This window comes from Teleopsis dalmanni, chromosome 2 (genome assembly GCF_002237135.1).
Source record: "Teleopsis dalmanni isolate 2A chromosome 2, ASM223713v2, whole genome shotgun sequence".
Taxonomy (NCBI): Eukaryota; Metazoa; Arthropoda; class Insecta; order Diptera; family Diopsidae; genus Teleopsis; species Teleopsis dalmanni.
Genome location: NC_051847.1, coordinates 191532243 through 191553690, shown reverse-complemented (window position 1 = coordinate 191553690; position 21448 = coordinate 191532243). Strand labels below are relative to the sequence as shown.

General features: G+C 29.5%; 3 protein-coding genes across 3 annotated transcripts; 2 read left to right on the top strand and 1 right to left on the bottom strand.

Moving 5' to 3' along the window:
* Positions 1 to 1309: 1309 nt before the first annotated feature.
* Positions 1310 to 3385, bottom strand: LOC119684180 (serine/threonine-protein kinase ULK3-like). Its single transcript, XM_038098152.1, has 7 exons — positions 3226 to 3385; positions 3006 to 3154; positions 2730 to 2951; positions 1964 to 2670; positions 1701 to 1885; positions 1558 to 1641; positions 1310 to 1423 (listed from the first exon to the last, which is right to left on the bottom strand). Exons 1-7 carry the CDS (start codon positions 3310 to 3312, stop codon positions 1325 to 1327), a joined length of 1533 nt encoding a protein of 510 aa, XP_037954080.1. The 5' UTR covers positions 3313 to 3385; the 3' UTR covers positions 1310 to 1324.
* Positions 3386 to 5855: 2470 nt separating this feature from the next.
* On the top strand, positions 5856 to 6887 carry LOC119682643 (chymotrypsin-2-like). The gene is made up of 3 exons (XM_038096130.1): positions 5856 to 6013; positions 6076 to 6438; positions 6505 to 6887. Exons 1-3 carry the CDS (start codon positions 5900 to 5902, stop codon positions 6796 to 6798), a joined length of 771 nt encoding a protein of 256 aa, XP_037952058.1. The 5' UTR covers positions 5856 to 5899; the 3' UTR covers positions 6799 to 6887.
* A 2782-nt stretch (positions 6888 to 9669) lies between these two features.
* On the top strand, positions 9670 to 15559 carry LOC119676443. The gene is made up of 2 exons (XM_038087683.1): positions 9670 to 9901; positions 14834 to 15559. The coding sequence occupies exon 2, from the start codon at positions 15203 to 15205 to the stop codon at positions 15557 to 15559; it is 357 nt and encodes a 118-aa protein (XP_037943611.1). The 5' UTR covers positions 9670 to 9901; positions 14834 to 15202.
* Positions 15560 to 21448: the final 5889 nt, after the last annotated feature.

The following is a 21448-nucleotide window of genomic DNA, read 5'->3' as shown; positions in this document are numbered from 1 at the left end:
AAATCCGTCCATTTTTTACGTGTTCTTAATTTTTTTTTTATAATAGAATATATATATATTTATATTTGTGTAATTTTGCAGATGTTTTTATAAATGTTTATAAATTTTATAAAAAATTAGAAAAGAATAAAACTTTATAACAAAAAGCTGTATCTTTATTCTTGGTATTCTGTATATATGATTTAGCTCAGACTTATAAAAATTTTAGGAAGAAAGAAAATTATGAAAAATCTAGGAAGAAAATATATTGAAAATACAAGCACTTAGATGAAAGAAAAATATAAATGCCGATAAAACGGGAAGATTTTGGAGGTAGTATTGATAATTAGCACATAGTTAATTAAAATAAAAATAGAAGTATTTCAATATTCAATAAGTTAACAGTAATAACAGTAAAATAAAGAACTCTTAAAAATTTATGAACGCTGATAAAATTAAATTCAGGCTATAAGGAATGGCTCGGCTGAAAGAAGCCTTTCACATCTGGTAAGAATTCTCATTCTAATTAAGATCATGATATAGCAACGAGCTAAACAGTTACTTTTTATGTTTAAATGGGTCCTCTAGCTCTACTTATAATGATGTCACGTATTTCAATGTCCAAAATGATATCCCTATTGGAGTCGTTTTGATTTATAGCTAGATCTTGTTAAAGTGACAAGGCTAGTTTACATCGATCTGGACTAGATTCAATTTGCACCTACTTAAAGTCAATATTTATCTTGTAATACAAATTTTTTAATCTACAAATCATTTGGATTACTACAAACACAATGTAGTAGAATCATCGGTATGAGAGCTGTGATACGAAATAGAAAGAAGTTTTGAATGCATTAAAAATTACTATGAAAAATTATTTAAAAAAAGATTTTTGTAAATATTTTATTTGATAATAGTCTAAAGAAAATGTATTCCGCAAATATATACTTTCATATACATTTTTTTACTATTAATTCTATTTATTACAATTTCTTTTTAATTACTTTAAAGCAAATAAAAGCGCAATATTGCATAAAAACATGTTTAACATTTTCTTTTTTATATAATTTATTTTTCTTATATTATTATTGTACACAATTTATAAAATTGTTTTTATAATAAAAAAATAGCAATAGATAAAAAACAGTACAATTAATTTAAGTATATTTTTGAAATAAAATAAATGAAATGCGAATTAAAAACAAATGGAATGAAGCATATATATGTGTAAGTAATATTTAACAATTTTTGGTAATTAATAAAATATTTTAAATTAAAACTTATAAATAGCATAAAAATCAACAACTATTCAAACACTTAAATAATAAAATTGTCATGTCTTGATCTAAATACTTGAGGGGACGCTTCCAATAACAGATTTCTTAACATTTAAATTATATTTGTGTTGAATTATATAACCATACATATAATGATTTATATAAAGCTGCAAAAAGTTTAACATTTTTTATATATTAGATATGATTTAATAATTTTTAAGTTCTACAATCGATAGAATATAAAATTTTGTATATATATAAATTTTTTATGTACTTATTACTGTATTGAACAACTTCGTACCGAAGATATTTTTTGCTCATCATCCATTTCCTTAGCAGACAAAATACTCTTAATGCTTTCAGCTTCCTTCATCCAAAATTCAATCTAAAATGCGTTATATTAACTTAAATATATATAATGGAATTGATATGATATATACATACCTGCTGCAGTAATAAATTTCTGCGTTCACCTTTAGGTTCATTGTTCATGAACTGCACTAAAATACCTAAGGCTGTTGTGTACGACTCAAGCGCGGTTTCAAATTTTCGCTCGTACAAATACAGCTCACCCTGCCTGCCAATTTCAAGTGCATTTTTTAATTGCGGACTAGAGTTAGACATTGCAACTATTTAAACAAGAATAATATTTTAGTTAAGAAACAATAACACATTAACTTCAATTAAAATTGTGTATATTTACTCACACAACTGCTTGTAGCGTGTATCAGGCTCTATAACATCAGCTAAAGAAGTTGTTTGTGCTCCAGTACTAGAACTGGCACAAACTTGTGTGTCTACATTGACACTCTTACGATGTGCAGCTGCTTTAAACTCATCTTCAATTAAAACATTTTTTATTTCTTCTGCACGCTGTAAGTATTTCAAGGCTCGGTTTCGCAAGGCTAAACGCTTATTGGCATCAGCTTCTTCTGTTATCAACGGCACAAAATATTGCAAAGAGCTGCAGTATAAATAGTAAGCCTCTTTATAATCACGATTCTCATCATAATTCACAGCTTTGGTAACTAGTTCTATTGCTTTTTCTAATGTCTTTTCCGATGGGAAAGTTTTGAGATCAAGAAATGGATGCGCAAAAAATTCTTCGAACGTTATACGCTTGGCAGGATCATGTTTTAACAGCCTACTTAGCAGGTCATGACATTCATTACTTATGCGTGCATTTGTCGGTATACAAATTTTCTCAGCGTTACGTATGCGCATTAACAACTCTTCGATAGTTTTCGATGAATAAGGTGCTTTGCCAAAAAGGCATTCGTACAATATAACACCAATACTCCATAAATCAGCACGGGCGTCATACTGCTTTTTACGTACAATCTCTGGCGCCATATATAAGGGCGAACCTTTTAGTTGCTGATTTATTTCACCCAATTTTAAATGTTGTGCAAAACTATAATTAGTGATAAGCGTTAAAGATAATAACTTTAAAACTAATCTACTATGACTCACCCAAAATCTGCCACCTTTAATACAACATTCGGATTGCGTGTCAATAATAAATTTTGCGGCTTTAAATCAAAGTGCGAGATATCGTTAGTGCGCATATATTGCACCGCAAGTGCCAATTGACGCAAAAAGTACTTGCATGTCGATTCTGGCAGTGATTTCTTTGAATGTATAAAATTGTAAAGGCTGCCTGCATTGCAGTATTCTAGAACGATGTATATGTTTCTAAAATCATATTAAAAAGTTAATTAGAATTAATTATATTCTTAGTTTACTTACTTCTCGTCCCAGAAAAAATCCTGTAAAGCCACAATATATTTGTGGTTTAATGAGCGTAGCAGACGTATTTCGGTAACAAGATTTTCACGTGAACTGTGCGATAACTTTGACATTTCCACACATTTTATGGCATGAAATGTTTTATTTTGCTGAAAATTTATAGATTAAGTTAATGGTTTATATAATTTTTACCACAAAAGGACATTTTTCTTATACATACCTTGTGACGCACTTTAAAAACGGTAGCATAGCTACCAACACCCAATTTATCTAATATTTCATAGTCAGTTATACGTGGTAATGACATACTTACACATTTATTTTATTTAATAAATATCACAAATTAATTATTTTAAATTATATACAAATAAAAACCAAAACAAAACCAACAATAACTAAAAATTCATATGAATGAAATTCGGAGAAACGTCAAAGTATTGGCTGCGTTTAATGAACATTTGTTTATGATGTTCAACCACAGGTTGACTAGATGAAGCATTTTTGTTTTCAAATTTTACTGCAATTGTGGTTGAAGTCTTGGTTAAAAATAGATCTGCTCCACGAGCTACTCGTAGTAACTTTGCATAACACTGTGTATACACAAGTGCGTTTCACCAGCAAATGATAGCATTTGAGAGAGCGTAACATCCTTGTCGAAAATTGAAAATAATACACAGACTTAACTCGTACATTTTATTTCAAGTAAAATTTGTGTGATGTGTGAATCAGCTGTTTTGGTTTAAATTTAAATTTTTGTATTGTTTATTTGCGCGACTCTGGTGTTCTCACTAGACTTTACACAAAGCTGTTCCATGAAGATCTCTGTTAAAAGTGTGATTTGGCACTTTATTTGTGTTACGCTCTCAGTTTGTAGTTTACTTGTGTTTTACTTGAGTTTTACTACGAGTAACTCGTGGAACAGACTTAATATATGGCGTTTTCGATTGTTAAATCTGGGTTAACTTTTTCAATCAAAATAATTTTAAGCTTGGTGCAGACTATCATTTTTATATGTTATTCAAGTTGCGCTCTCTCTTGCTCAAATTTCTTTCAATATCACTCAAAAATAGTAGTCTGCACCGCGCTTTAGTGCAATTTTCATTTTCGATTGGTGAAAATGAATAAATATGCATAGCACTCGAGATTGATTTATAACACTCTTGACATTTTGCCAGAGTAGTAAAATTACACTTAAATTGACAGCTGTTTTATATTATTTGACAGATAAAGTGTGACTTGATTCGATATATGCATTTATAAAAAATATAAATATCTACTAACACCTTTACGAGTTAACGGGGGTTGTCATAATTCATTTATGACCTGTACAAAGTTTACCACGACATTGACTTCAATAAAAAAAAAATCTAGCGTTTTAGGAGACTTGGTTATATCTTAAGCATGGGTGAAAGCCAGTTGAAGAAAAGATGTAGGAGAATATCGTACCTCCGATAGTGTTATAACGTTGACAGAACACTAATCAAGTTTAATGTATAAGATTGGAAAGAAACGCATGCAACCGAGGCGACTAGTCGTCTGGCCGAAACCCGGTAACGGGTATCTATTTGTAAATAAAAGCCTAATATTATAATGTATTCCTTAATGGAGAGAAACTCAAAACAGCAGTTAGTGCCAAATTCTAATGCATTTTATTGGATAGGATATTATCAATGAAATCAATGTCAAAATACTCTTGCTTAATTACATGGCATTCTTTTAAACAAATCATTGGAATGGAATGAGTCTTCAAACTACGCATTTGATTTACAAAATTAAAGTTAGATGACTTTTTCTATATGGTTCTGTTGTCTGATGGTACCAATCAGGCAAAGAATTACATCTCAAATCAATGAAGAAAAACCAGAGATTGGCTGATGTAGCCATTAGTCTTACATCTTACTGAGCCTTACAAGATATTGAACTTTTTTCTTGTTAACATCCTAGACATCCAGACAATACTCATGCCTGCTATATGCTTGCTATATGCTTGAACTCCAGCAATAGGTGGAAGCAAACAAATTAGGGCAACTCAGCAATTATGCATGAGCTCACTTACATATGAAGAATCAAGATATTATTAAATAGTTCACTTACAAATGTTCAAATCTGGTCAGTTTAGGCATTGCGGTATAGAAAAATACTAATAAACATTAAACATATATTTTAAAGAAATAATTATCCTTATCAAGCTTTGTCTTAAGCCTATGTTTACACTTACATTTATCGATAACATTTTGTTTTTTTGATATTGAATGGATTTTGTATGAAAAATTACACTAATTGCTGTACATTTAATTGCCGTACTTTGTTAAGTTAATGTTGATAGTGTAAACGCGCGCACTGCAAATCTCATCTTTGGAGCTTACTAAATAATTATAATATTGTCTTCATACTGCCGAATTGTGATGTTCTTGTGTAATAAATAAGAGTTCATAGAAGGTAATGTAGTATAAGAGGAGGGACAAATCACATGCTTGGGGAGACAAAGAATGGTTAAAGTCAAGTAAAGAATGGTTAATTCTTAGTAAAAGAAATTTATTAAAGCTAAAAAAAGGTATAAATTTTATATAAAATCAATAACATTAGAAGTCAATATCCTTGATAGCAATAATTTATACTTCCCATAATTTAAGAGTGGTACCAGCTACTCGTATCTTATCGTTTATTGTCTTCTAGACGTACTGAACAATAATTTAACGGATTTAAACTCACGAATATAAAACAAACTGTAATCTAATTTACGTATGAATACAGGGAACAATAACTCATACTTATCGCTACCATAATCACAACATATAGATTTGATAGACTCGATGGCTGTATCATTAATAAATAGTGAAGACGTAGACCAGAAATTTTAGTTCAACGTTCGGTGTGAATTAGAAGAAATCAAAATGTGGCTACAAACGGTGCTGACTTGTCTGCTTCTGGTTGCGAGCGCAAAGAGCTTTCCACAATCGCGTGTCGTCAATGGAACCGACTCCGATATAACCAAATATCCATTTATGGTGAGTTTAGCACGAAAAATGAAGAAGTCAATGTTATAGTTACTTGTTAAAATAATCATCAGGTATCATTGCGTGGATCCACTGGTTCACATTCTTGTGGGTCAAGTATTATATCATCACGTTATATACTAACTGCAGCGCATTGTGTAGTGGGCAAGACAGCTGCAAGTATTAGTATACAATATTCTGTGACTGATATTAACAAAAGTGGACCTAATATTGCGTCTGTTAAAAGAATCATTGTCCACTCAGGTTACAATCCAGCTGCCAATTATGCACATGATATTGCCTTACTTGAGTTATATGGTGAACTTTCTTTTAACTACAGAACATTGGCACCAGTTACTTTACCAGAAGCTGGTTTCGAAATTCCACAAGTTCCAGAGGGTGCACCCGGAGTTTTGACTGGTTGGGGTTTGAATGCTGTAAGTACTTGTTTATTTGTCTGATCACATAAAGGCTCAATTCAATATTAAAATATGTTTCTTTAGACTGGTGGAGTTGTGCAAAATCACTTACAAGAGGTGAACTTAAAGATTTACTCGGACGATGAATGTGCCACTCGTCATAATTTTAAAACAAATGAAAATCAGATTTGTGGTGGAGTAGATGAAGGTGGCAAGGGACAATGCAGTGGTGATTCTGGTGGTCCTTTGTTGTTGGATGGCCAAGTACAATTGGGTATTGTTTCGTGGAGTATTAAGCCTTGTACAGTTGCCCCTTACCCTGGAGTCTACACAAAAGTTTCACATTACATCGATTGGATTGAGGCAAATATGGATTGAGTGTTTTTCTATGAAATTCAATATTGATATCTTGTGAAGAAATTATTTGCTTGATCTATAAATCAAATAAAAATAAATACTGAAAATGCTTTGTGATATTTTGCGATAGTCGATTCGATATAGTAAATAAACATTTTATGTCTGTATCAGCAGATATACCTACAATAGGTAATTTATGGCCAAGTGCATAGCGTGGTTATCAGTGATAATATGAATGGTGTCTGTTTGTTAATAACTAAAAAGTTATTATGTTTTGTTTTGGATTATAATTTGTTAATGAAGAGTAGGTCTTTCTTGATATATTTAGTTTAATTATGAAAAACGTAGAAATACTTTGGGGTCGTTTTAAGGAATTTAGTAGATTTTACATATAATACCTGCGAAATGGTAAGAGTGGGGTTATAAGTATGTGATTTTACACCAGTAAATGGGACTTGACGAAGAAAAAATTTTCTGATATTCATTTTTATTATCATCTAAAATAGATTTATATGAAAAGACTGTAACAGCATTATCTGTATAATGCAGTCTACACTTAATTTCTGGATTCAGTAGAGTAAATATTTTTTAGAAAGATAACTACTGGTTAAATTGTTATTGACTAAAACTCTTGATAAAGTGTAGGGTAGTATTTAATTAAAAAATTTTTTTTTCATGTAAGTAATTCCCCCACCAGCGTGATAATGCCGTTTAGTGTGAAGTGGACTTGGGGATTAAATTTTCTCTCTAAAAAAAACTGAAAGGCTAGGATGTAAATAAATAAATATAAAGATAAATGAAGATTTTTTCATAACCGCTTTCTTAAAACACAGAGGGAAACTGACTTTAATTAGTGGTAAAAAATTTTGATCATTGACGTAATATAGAACGAGCTTAGTTTATCATAATTTATTTATCGAGTTGATTTGAGTTTAAGCTTTTCTCTAAAAATTTAACAAATAAATTTTTGGCTTATTTTTCAGAAGTTATTTTAATTATTTGAAAATAAGTACTACACTGCGACCTAAAAGATCTATTGTGCCCCTTAATCGGATTAGAGTGTTTTTTTAAGTCGGATTTCTTTATGATCCATGAAATATCCTCCTAGGTGTTTCTTCCGCTTATGCGTCAGTGCCGGGCACTCCCCAAACACATAGTATATAGTTTCTCTCTCTTCTCTACAGTATTTGCAGTCTGAGTTGGATTTGATTCCTAACTTTATTAGGTGATTATTCAATCTACAGTGACTGGTTAGTAATCTCGTAATAGTTCTAAGGTTATTTTTTTACTTGTACTATGCAATCTTTGAAGCGTTTAAGGTTGTTACAGCATTTTAAAATGTGATAGTCTTGGTAGTCTTTCCCGATAAAGTTCTCTTTCTTTTTTGTTCATAAGAATGGATTGTCAGCAGTTACTATTATAACTATTTTATGCTTGTATATTTCGCTAATCTGTTCTTAGGATTTTTGACAAATAACAACAATAATTTTTTTAATTATAAATAAATAAATTATAATTATAAATAAAAACAATGATAAATTGTTTTTATCATGCTTTCACAGCCCCAGTAGATTAAATTAAAAGTATTGAGCAAACGAATATTTTCATATCTTCAAGAATATTAATTTTGCGTGGAAGTGATTTATTTGATAGAACATCTTAAAATATGTCAAAATTCCAGTAAGATGGACCTATTTTAAGTGACGGAATGTTGTTTCTGTTGGAAAAACCTTTTATATTTTATTTTTTTTTTAAAGAAAAAATAAGAAAATATTATTTTAAATTATAATTTTTATTACTCTGTGAATATTTTTTTATAAGACCATCGCAGTATCAGATTTCTTTTAAAAATATTGAACTAATATTTTATCTCTTACTTTTTGATACGACAGTCTGATATGGCTCATTATTAGCCGTCAACATGTTTTTTTTAGTGAGTCCCACTACGACTTTATTATGTTATTTATGTTAATTATGTTTTTAGCCGTTAACTTTTTTTGTTTTAGTGAGTCCTACCACGAATTCAAATTTCTGGGTCAAGAATTCTTGCCAAAAACGTTTGACAATTTCTATAAGGTTTTTAAAGTAGGATTTATTTTTTTACAATGAATCTAAAACTTTAAATACAACACAATTAAAACTGTCGATTAGTGGTAAGTTATATTAACGTATGTGGAACTTGTATCACATTTAGCTAATATCACAACCAATTCAATTTTCGACCGTTAGCGTTTAGAATGCATACTGTTTGAAACATAGGCAGCAAATTCAGTTAATCGTGAGAAGTATATGTATAATTATTTATTTATATAACTATAATTATTGGAAAATAAAACAAAAATACAAAACAGTCAATAATATTTTAGTTTATTTATTTTATATTATATAAACCTTATGCCTTTGGATGCTGTAAAAATTTTTAGTACTTTTGTTGCTGCACGGCAACACTGTTGTGCGCCATACGAAACCACACGAATCCGCAGATCCAATAGAAATCAGAGGAAAAAGTTCAAACTGAAGTTCAGTTAAATTTCGATTTCAACGCGTGCGGTCACAGGCAAAACGAAAATTCATTTAAAGCCAATAAAAGTAGAACAGTTCTAACAGTGAAGTGTGAAGTGTTAAGCAGTTATTTTGTGTTGTTCTTGTCCGCTCTTGAAACCGTTACAAATTCAAATTTAAAAAATTATAAAAAATAAAAATGATTAAAAATACTGTAACCAAATAAATAAAAACAATAAAAAATTCAAAAAAAAAAAAACTAAATTAATAAATAATTGAGTTTAAAGTAAATATTTCTTTAAAAAAAAGTATTTTTTTTTTCAAATATTTCATAAAATTAAAATAAATAAAAATAAAATCTTAACTGCACTTAGCCGTCGCATACACATTAATTTAAGCAAAAACTTCAATAATTATTGTGAAAGTAACAAAAAAAATTTTTAAAAACAAATAAAGCGCATTGCTTTCTTTAGCAAAAAACAGAAAAAAGATTATTTAATTTGTCTAAGTTGATAAGTTCTTGGTTGCATCCACACCCAAAACCAAACTGCGGTTGCAATATTCTGTAAGGTCACTTAAGCTAGGCAGGCACAACCAGTGTGGCAGGCACTGAGCTCAATAGGTGAGTGAGTGTTACTGTTAAGCATGGAATGTTGGAATGTTTCAGTTGCTTGTGGTGCATTTCAGTTCCATCTTCTTCAATTAAACCAAACCAAAGCGGGTGAAACAACGCGGAAAGCGGAAGTAATTTGTTAATTGTTGTTGCGCTGCCAAGCAATTAAAAAAGTTTCTAGTCGACATTTAAATTTTAAATATTTATTTTCATGAAATAAGAGTTTTTTTCTTTATTTTAATTTTCATTTTTATTTTCAAACATTTTGATGTGTAAATTTCAACTGCGGTGGCGTATGAGTGTTATTAATTCGTTTAGAAAATAAATTACGCATACTCATGCAGCCTTTCGAGTGTTTTTTGCTCGCTAGAAGTGCAGGCAGAATCAGCGGCCTCGCTTAAGCTATGAGTTAATAAGCATATAATAATAATAATAAAAATAATAATAAAAGAAACTTAAATGGAGAAATTTATATTGTTTTATGTAATACATATATTTTCTAATTATAATTTTCAATAATAATTTTGTTTTTTTACGCGTTAATTGATCAATAGTTAATTATGAACTAAAAACTAATAACTATTAACTAATAGTTATTTAACTGTTGACCAATTAGCACGTAAAAAAAACGAAATTATTAAAAAATTTTTGCTCATTAAAGCAATAAATTATTATTTTCATAATTAAATTGGAGTAGCTAAGTTAAGCCAAGTTAATCAATGTTAAAATTATATCTCGAATGGATGTAGAATGGATGGAATGGATTCTATATTATTTTACATTAATTAAGAAATTTTTTAGAAATTTTTTAAAAATTTAAAAATTTAAAAATGAATAATTAAATACAATTTTTGGGATAACCATTCTTGTTATGCGCTATACAAAAACAAAGTTAGTATTTGATGGTTCCTCTTCCTTCTTATCAACACAGCTATTGCAGTAGTTGTTTTATGTAACACCCATTTTAGAGGTTTATCGGCCTATTAAACATTAATGATAGTTATAAAAATTGAGATTTTATATTGAAATAAGGCTCCAGAGAGGATTCGAACAGTAGTGAACTACAACAACAAAAATTATTTTCATATTATTTTAAATAATTGAATTTTTGACTGACCTTATTTTAAATTCGATTTTAAAGCTATTTATGGTGAAAGAAACTGTTTTCGAATCGTAGAGTAAAATTAGCATAATTTTCTTGTATTGAGCTTCCAAGTAAAGATCACTACACAAGCAAGAATTATATAAAAGGAAGAATATTTAATATTTAATTAAACAATTTAAAAACAACTGTAATTAACTAACACAATTATTCTATAGTTGGATTATGATTTCGTTATAATATAACACAGCAGGTGAATTTGTTAATGAACTTCTGGAGTAAATTAACAAAACTCCAATTTCGAACATACAAGTCAATTACGGCTTTAGGCCAGTTGACTAATGAACGCTAACTCTAAGCTTTAAATTTGGCTGGGCATGAGTTCAATCTCTGATACTTGCAGTCTCAAAAAATTAGGTCAGTTAACTAATGAACGCTAACTCTGAGCTTCAAATTTGGCAGGGCATGAATTCAATTCCTGGTACTTGCAGTCTCAAAAAATTAGTTATTCAAAAATAATTATTCAAAAATAATTATAAGTGATGTTTTATTTGAAAGAACGAGCAATTAATATTATAATCAAACGTTATGTTATCAGCTTAAAATTACATATCATTAATAATTGGAATTTTTTATTAACACAGAAAAATAAAACTATCTCATATTAGTTATTTTTATTGCAAATCATTGTTTATTGCACAATTATTTGTTGTTAGTTCCTTTAACTCTTTGAGGAGCACAGGGCCTCTGAAGCATATGGCCTCGGACAATTATTTATTACCCTAATAAACTAAAATTTTTTAAGGTTAGTTATTTTTATTCAAACTTAGTTTTATAATTCATTCTAACATAAATACAAAAAAACGCAACCAATAAGATCTTTTGTCCTTTCTCAAGAGAGAGTGTGCAAAGCTAACCTGAATAAATTAAAGCTATTGATAAATTGAACAATCTTCTTAAGTACAAGACCTCAGCCCACATTCTGGGTTTAGTTCCTTCATTTCCAAACCAAATGAAGGAACTAAACCCATTTATTGGATTTAATGTCACGATTAGATATAATTAGTGAACGTTTTACTGTGTTTCATATAATTTGAGATAGCAATTTTCTTTAAAGCACAGACATATCTTTTTATTTATTATAACATTATCAGAAGAACCGGAATAAATGAAATGTATGAAACTATAACTAGAGAGACTCTTTTAGTTCCATTGAAAAAATTATGGAATATAAATTATAGGGCAGCAAATATATAAAATCTATAAGGCTACCCAGAAGGTGCCTTTCTAAAAATATATTAATATATATCATATATAATATAATACATATAATATAATATATATAAAATAACTCTATTTATATAATATATATATGTTCTTTTAAGCTATCTCTGGAGAGAGTCTTTAAACTAAATTTGAAAAAATTAGGAAATATAAATTAAATGGTTAGCAATATATTATATCTATAAAGCTATTAACTTCATTTAAAAAAATTAGGGTTACCGATAAACTTAATAATATCTTCAGGATCAAGACGTTAAATTGCATTCAGACAAATGAAAACTATATGAAAGAACTGAACCTATTTCCTCGCATAGAAGATAGAAGTACCTTTTATTCTATTTTAGATAATCTCAGATAGTAATTTTTGCTGAAGCATATGTACTTGTATTCTATAATTATTATTCATGATAAAATTTTTAGAAGAACCGCTATATTTTGATTCTGTTAAGTAATCTGTAAAGAGAGTTTTTTAAGTTCTTTTAAAAAAATCAAGGAATAAAATTTAAAGAGTAGCAATATATGAAATTTATTGCTAGAAAAAATAAAAGAAATTTTTTTGGTTATTTTGATACACATCAGAGATTTTTTATGAGCTAAGAAAAGCTAAATCTGCATTACACAGTAATTCCCTATGACATTTTCATTAGCACAATTTTTAATAATTAATTTAATATTTTTTCGTAACCCACAAAAATACTCAAAAGAAATACAAACTAGTTAATTATTATCTATTTCCAATCAATTAATGTCATTCCTGGTCTTTTAATAAATATGTAACTTAGCTCAGCTTAATTTGTATCTGAAGTTACACAATACACAATATTCTTATAAGTAAAAATTTTATAATACCTATTTCACCATTTCTGCCCGGAATATACATAACAATAATTTAAAACCATAATTACTATAATATATTATTAAAATTAGTGTATCATATGATACTTTTTTATGATACTTTTTATTATTATTATTTTTTTATTTTATTATTTTTTTTTATATTTTATTAATAGCACTTTTCAATTATATATAATAAGATTAACAAGTTTCAATACTCGGGAAGGAGTAGTACTATTAACCACCGTACAGAGATACATTTATATTAATTTAAATACATGACCGAGCGTAACGCTTCCCATAACATACATGATATGTGACAATTATACATCGTATATCAGTTAAAATAGTGCTTACAAAAAGCATGTTTATGCTTTCAATCATTTTATTTTTCTTACCATTGCATGCTATGGGCTCACTGTAAATAACTATTTTTAAAAAGTCTTGGTTACGTTGGAACGCATTTTGTGAAGATATCTATCTTATTCTTATAATAATCTTATTATCATAAATTTTATAACAGTTTTGTCATCAAATTGATTCAAGTCATTTGGACAATAAATCGATTTAGTGGTATTTGATGGATTTTCAGTTAGTGTACTTAACTAATTAATAAAAATATCTGGAAAAAATCGGTTTTGGTTTACTTTTCTTGTAAAGTAAAGTAAAACTCTATCTTTAGTAGTAAACGGCATTTTTGTGTAGATCTTAATAAGCAGCTCCGAAATATAAAGCTAGGTATACCGTGAATAAGTTTGGAATATGTTGGGAAATGTTGTATGATTGATTTTCAAACTAATAGCTTCATTTAGGCGTTCAGATTGTTCAATATCATCGATGTCTAATTCAACATACCAATAAATAATGATTGATTTTGCAGAGAGTTACATAAATTAAGATTTTATATTGAAATAAGGCTCTAGAGACGTTTCGAAGAGTAGTGAACTACAACAACAAAAATTCTTTTTATATTATTTTAATTAATTGAATTTTTGGCTGACCACATAGCTGTTTCCAGTATTGCCAAATACCCATTATCAGTGTTCTTGAAATAATTTTTAATATTCGTAAATAATTTTTGACACTGCAATTACCAATGGTTGAATTCGTGCCCTGCCAAATTTGAAACTCAGAGTCAGTGTTCATAAGTGTCCAAATAAAGCTTTAGGATTTTTGACATCAAAACTAAGCTGTGTTCCCGAAATATTTAATATGAGGCTATGCATTATCTGGCATTACCAGATAAGTTAAATTCAATATTATATACAATGTATGAAATAGTAACCAAGTAAAAATGATCAAGAGTTCCCTTTCCTGGTGTTTTTCTCTTCTTCACTATTATATTGTGAGGAAAGGGACCCTAACATTTTATCAACTAGAATATATTCTTAAATATGTATAAATTATTATTTATTATACGAGTAGCTTTTACATAATTTGAAGTATATCCTATTAGGAGTGCGGAAAAAACCATAATAACATTTATATATTTTTTTATTTTTATTTTTTGGAAACTCTAACAACAAGGTTAAGTGCTCTTTGCAAATAATATTTTCCTAAGCGTGAAAATTCATTTCTTAGTTATTGTAATATTAAGTAATAACAAAAAAAAAAAAAGAATAATAATAAGGACATTTTATCGCGAATACTTAAGTTAAGAAGGCCTGAATTTTATTTATTTTGACTTTAATAAACATCAAAAACTAAACTTTCATTTTCAGAATAATACAATCAAGTGAAGACCACAGAGAAACAGAGAAAAAATTGATAATAAAACATATTAGAAGAGCACAAAAAAAAAGTGATAAATAAAAAATAACAATAAATTTGGGTAAGAAGAATTACAGATAAATTTGTTGAAAAACAAAAATATTCAAACCAGAATCTATGACAGACAAAGTCCTTGACCGTTATCGATAGAGATAGTGACAAGCGCAGGAAGAGCGTATCAGTAAAAACAGAAAGAAAGCAATAAATAAACTGAACCTATATAAACAGAAAACAATATTGTGCAATAACATTAAAAAGTAAACAATTTAGCAATAATAAAAAACCTAAAATAACATTACTAACATTCACATCTCACAATAATGTCACCAACTACAAGTAAGAACAACAATTCAGCAGTAGCAGCAGCAGCAGCAGCAATAACAACAACACCAGAAACCACAATAACCGAAACATCGACAGCAACAAACCAAAGAGCCAGAGCAATGGCTCCAGCTACAAGAATCATGTCCTATCAGAATTGTATTGCATTGCTTGCCTTGCTTCTTTGTGGTCTCGCCACAGTGGACGGACTGAAGTGCCATATGTGTGGTCAGTATAATGAGGGCGTGGGATCTATCACACCCTGTCTCAATTACTCTGAGCAATACGCACATTTGTACTTGAAGGAGTGCTCAAAGAAGAGCGAGAAATATTGTGTGGTGAGTAAACTGAAATAAATATTTTTATATAAAATAAATACAATTTTTTCTTTTAAAGAATATGTTATATACATTTATATAATAATAATTAATTTAATTTAATTTAATAAAATAAACAGTTTCAATTATATTTTAATTTTTATGTATTGTGTGGGTTGATAGATCAACTGTTAAAGACAAAGTTCCTGAAGTTGACCACCGAAGATGGTGGATATATTGAATTATTAATAAATTTAAATAAAATTTATGATTAAATAGAAGCAACTCGTTTTAAAACAAAATTCGCCTAAAAAATCACAAAAAATTATATTAAAATAATTTTTTATTTTTTACATTTAATATTATTTGAACAGTAGTAAATTGGTTTCCTAAAGGGTTAAAGATCAGTTAGTCGACATGTACCGTAAGCACTTAAAGGTTTAAGGCTGAAGGCTCAGTTAGTCGGTACGTGCCGTAAGAACTTAAGTTAAAGTGAAATCTACAATCAACCACAACTGAGTATTTGATAGGAACGAAATAAACAAACATAAGCGGCGAACTTAAGCGAAATTCAATTAGGTTTTCTACTTAAGCGAATTAAAAATTTTTATTTGGCGCTCATGAAATCTTGTTGAGGGAGGCTGTGTTGCATTAATGTGTGAATTACATTTATTACAACGAGCCCTAAGGCTCAGTTAGTCGGTACGTACTGTAAGAACTTAAGCGAACTTAATCTAAAGCGAAATGCACAACCAACCACATCTGTGTATTGAACATTGTTGAGGGTGGGTGTGTTGCAATAATGTGTGAATTCTGTTTATTACAACGAGCCTTAAGGCTCAGTTAGTCGTACGTACCGTAAGAACTTAAGCGAACTCAATCTTAAGTGAAATGCTCAGTCAACCACATCTGTGTATTTCAAAGAAACGGAATAAATAAAGTTCGCTGTTTTTGTTTATTTCGTTCCTTTCAAATACACAGGTGTGGTTGGTTGTGCATTTTGACTTAAGTTTGACTTTGACTTAAGTTCTTACCGTACGTACCGACTAACTGAGCCTTTAGAGTAGAGCAAAATTTTTATTTCGTTTCTGCTTAAGTTCTTTCAGTACGTACTGACTGTTTCAACCTTTAAAAATAAAAATATCATTAAATATAAAAATTAATCTAATTATTAAACTTATAAGCAAAGAAGTAAAACTGAAATAACTTTAAGAAATGATTAATTAATTAGTAATAGTACTAGTTTTTTATCCAGATATTTATATATATATATATATATGTTATAAATATGTACTATGAATTTAGAACTTATTATATAGAGAGTAATGATCACGACAAATGTGAACTTCGAAATGTTATTATTTTTAATATAAATTAAAAAATTGCAAATGAGAGAAAGACAGAAATTTTGATATAAATTTGGTCTCTGTGACGAGGTTTTATTGTCGTGACTACTCATTTGTTTGTCATGGCCACAATATATAGTCATCTTCCGGGGTTGTTATCTAAATGATATTTTAATTAAAGCAATATATAAAAAGTGTGACCCAATAATTTAAGAATGATGTTTTTGCGTGAATATTCAGATTTATTAAAAATTTAAGATTATAAACAATTAGGCATGGCTACGATACTAACGAAGGTATATCTAGGCGACCATGAGCTTCAGCGTTGCCTAGTTTCAGCAAAAAGTGCTGAATTTCTGTGGAAATATCAACTTGAGCAGGCCTTTTAATTAATTGCTGTAAATGACTGTTATGATACGTATATTAATTTATTTGCACAATAATTTTGTTTTTATTTTATTTATATTTTATTTTTATAAAGTAAAATTTAATAGTGCTTTTTCAATATATAAAATAAGTTTAACTATTCCCAAAATGCAAAAAATGACACTTAACAGCATGCAGATATATACGTATTAATTGAAACACACGGTCAAGCTTAACGCTTTCCGATAATATTTGACTTGTAATGTCACATTTCACAGGAAAAATTATCGTAATACACAATTATGAAGCACTTAATTGCTATTATAAAGCGCTAAGTATCTGAATTTTTAATTTTTACAATATATTTAATTTTCAAAATAAATATAAACTGTATAACTTATACTGTATATCACATTAATAATTAAAAGAGTAACTATTATTTAATATTTTACTTTTGGAATAAATAAATGTTATTATATTTGTTTTTATAATTATAATTAATTAATTTAATAATAAAATAAAGTAAAATTTTTGATTTTCGTACAAGTAACATCGTCAGATGTATGTTGAGGCATCGCAATTAGTGTCAATAATTTAATCCTTTTCTTGGAACAATAAATGGGAATGAGTACACATTTTATTCACTTTTTTATAATTGAATTATTACTACAATTTTAAAACTATAATCGATTGTATTTTATGGTATTATATGCTTTGCCACATAAATTTGCTTTGTCGCAAAAGAAGTTACGATTCCAATACGATTTGCCGCAACATACGCACTACTGTGTTCTGGTGTGTCATTTACTCTTTTAGTTTGCAGATCTATGACATTTTCGTAACGTATTGTATGTTGTGGTCGTGCTTTATTTATTTTTAATGCATTTTGCTTGCTAATATCTCATACGTTCCATGATCAGAACAATCGCCGTTCTGGGGTTTCATTAATATATACCTATATATATAAACGTAAATATATAATATATAAGTTTAATCGCAAAAGTAATAAATCATTATAATTTATTAATAACACCAAATATTTTATATTTATTAAATTTATACATTGTGATTGTTTGTACTTGCTAAGTCTAACTATTACCTATAACTTAAATTAAAATTAGTTTCTATTGATTTTAATTTTTCAGTTTCCAAAGTTAAGATATATAAAATATATTTCTGATAGAGTTTTCGGCCAAATTTTTGTTTAGATACATTGTTTGAACCATGTTATTAAGTGTAAAGTACCGCAACTAAATAATACTAGGCAAGTTATCTTAGAATATTGGATAGCAATAGCTTGACCCTAAGTTGTCCTTCCAAATATACATGATTTCACCTTCACTCTCAGCCTATCATATTTAGGAGGGCATTATTTCTGTTAAATGATAAAATATTACTTTGGCTATACTTTTGAGGAGTCGTAATCAGGACGCCGCTTATAATTGGTGATGAGACAAAGAAGTAATTGGTGACGTACGAATTTAAGATGCAAACAAGTTAACAGTCCTAGGTCCAAATGATAGTCTAGCTAAAGAAATGGCGCTGTTATAACGTTATTACAGATTGGAAGATAAGTAAAGATATTCTTCTTTCTAATCCGGAAACCAGCTAATCGTTTTAATGAAACAAAATTTAACTAATGAATTTGGATAGATATTTAAAGAAGGGAGACGGTAAAGTGTATGTGTGCATCTAGTTGGTACTAGTCAGCTCCAGATCACATGTGAAATACCTTGCTCTTTGTCTTCTGCTCCACAGCTACCACAGTAGTTGTTGAAAGAAGTACATAATTGATAACTGGTTGGTATTTTACCTATGAAATTTATATTATATTAGTGATTTCGTATAATTATTTGAAGTTAGAGATATCATAAATTAGATATGTTTCTTTTGGGAAGTGCCAGGTAGCATCACAGCAAATATATAATAATTTTTTCTTACTCTTCTGTCTGACATATATGATAATAATGATAAGAACAATTCTTTTATTGGTAATTGGTTGGTATTCTTATACACAAAGTATATATTATATTAGTTTATATTAATGATTTTAAATAGATATTTGAAGAAGGTAGATTATAAAGTGGATCAAAGTGCCAATCACCTCCAGACCAAATGTGTAATATTTTGCTTTTACTCTTCTGATTCACAACTATGACAGTAGTTGTTTGAAAGAATCGTTAATTGATTGAATGTTTACCTATAAGGTAAGTCGGTATGGCGTTTGTGTTGGGTAGCGAGTATTAAGAAAGACTAGTCAATTACTCTCTCCTAAAAATTATTTTCATGTTTTTTCTATTAAGAATAACTATTAAAAAATGTTAATTAACTTTTTATATGGAAGCAAAAATGTTTAAAATGTATGTTATCTTGTAAAAATGAGCACTATGCTTGCGTTTAGTTAATTTTTTTTAATAAATCAAATAAATTTTAAAATAATTTCACATAAAAAGGAAAAAAATTTTTCGTTATTGTGAAGTTTAATTTTATGCCATTTAAAAAATGCAATTCTTTCGAAAAATCAAAGGAACTTGTCACTTGAATTATCCGCTTTAAAGGATTTAAAGGACTAAGCCTATAGATGAAGTATGTAATGTTTATTGCTTTCGTTAAAATAAGATTTAAATATAAAACGTCGTTTCATCTGTTTGGTTAAATATCAATCAGATTTTTTTAAAAAAATTGTTCTGTTAATTAAAGACTTTAGTTGGTCAATGGTCAATGGTATGGGGGGGTTTTGGGTTAGGCTAAGGCCTCTATGCACTGTGATCAGCTTGATCTACTGTGCATGCATTTGTATTTAGACATTCAGTATCTTAAGGAATCGATCCAGCTCCTTCGAAGGAAGTTTTCGAAAGTCTTCATCCATTAGTTGGTATGCAATTAAAATTTTGTTTCTTCTGTGGACTAGAGCACCACAGTTGGCGTTCTATAAACTCCATAGATGTTCCATAGACTCTTCCTTATCACCGTAAAATCTGCAAAGACTTCAGTTAAATTAAGAACTAAATTACTTTAAAAAGAATATATAACAGCGATATGAAGGCGGATGTTGATTTTTCGGTTCAGTAAACGATAAACTCATGAGAGAGGGGTGAGGTTATTTTGTTGACTTTGTGGCGAACCAATATTATACATTGTGACCGATAAGTTTCCGGAAATTTTAATAAAACGCAAAATTCTTTATCTTCATCAATATTTATTTTATCTCCTTCAAAATATGCTCCATTAGAAGCGATACACAAATGCCAACGTTTCTTCCAATCATCAAAACATTTTTTATAGGCGCTTTCCGGTATGGCTTTGAGTTTCCTCTGCGAATTCTGTTTTACGTCTTCTATGGATTCAAAACGCGTTCCTCTGAGTGGTAATTTGAGTTTGGGAAACAGGAAAAAGTCACACGGTGCAAGATCAGGTGAATACGGGGGCTGTTCGATGGTATTTATTGAATGTTTGGCCTTAAAATCGTTGATAATGTTGGCTCGGTGCGAGGGAGCATTATCGTCATGAAAAATCCATGAATTATCCTTCCACAATTGAGGCCGTTTACGGCGGATATTTTCACGCAAACGTCTTAAAACAGTCAAATAATAGGCTTTATTGACTGTTTGTCCTTCAGGGACGAATTCATGATGCACCACACCACGAATATCGAAGAAAACAATCAGCATTGCCTTGATTTTCGAGCGACTTTGGCGTGGTTTTTTCGGTTTCGGCTCGTCTTTTCCTCTCCATTCCGATGATTGTTGGCTTGTTTGCATGTCGTACTCGTAGACCCATGTCTCGTCACCCGTTATGATGCGTTCCATGAAAGTTGGATCGGAATTGGCACGATCAAGCATGTCTAACGAGACCTGTCCACGATGGTGTTTTTGGAACAAATTGAGGTGAATCGGAAAAAGCCGAGCGTTGACACGTCGCATACACAAATTGTCCACCAAAATCAAACGAGCCATCTCACGACCGATGCCTAGCTCTCGTGCTATCTCTCTAACCCTCACATGAGGATTTTTGAACACGATTTCCTTTGCCTTTTCAATGTTTTCGTCGGTGGTAGAGGTCGAAGGTCGTCCAGAACGCGGCATGTCTTCGACGGTCGTACGACCGTCCTGAAAGGCTTTGTACCACTCATAAACTTGAGTTTTCGATAAAACTGATTCCCCATAAGCCTTTTGTAGCATTCGCAACGATTCTGCACACGAAATTTCGTTCGAAA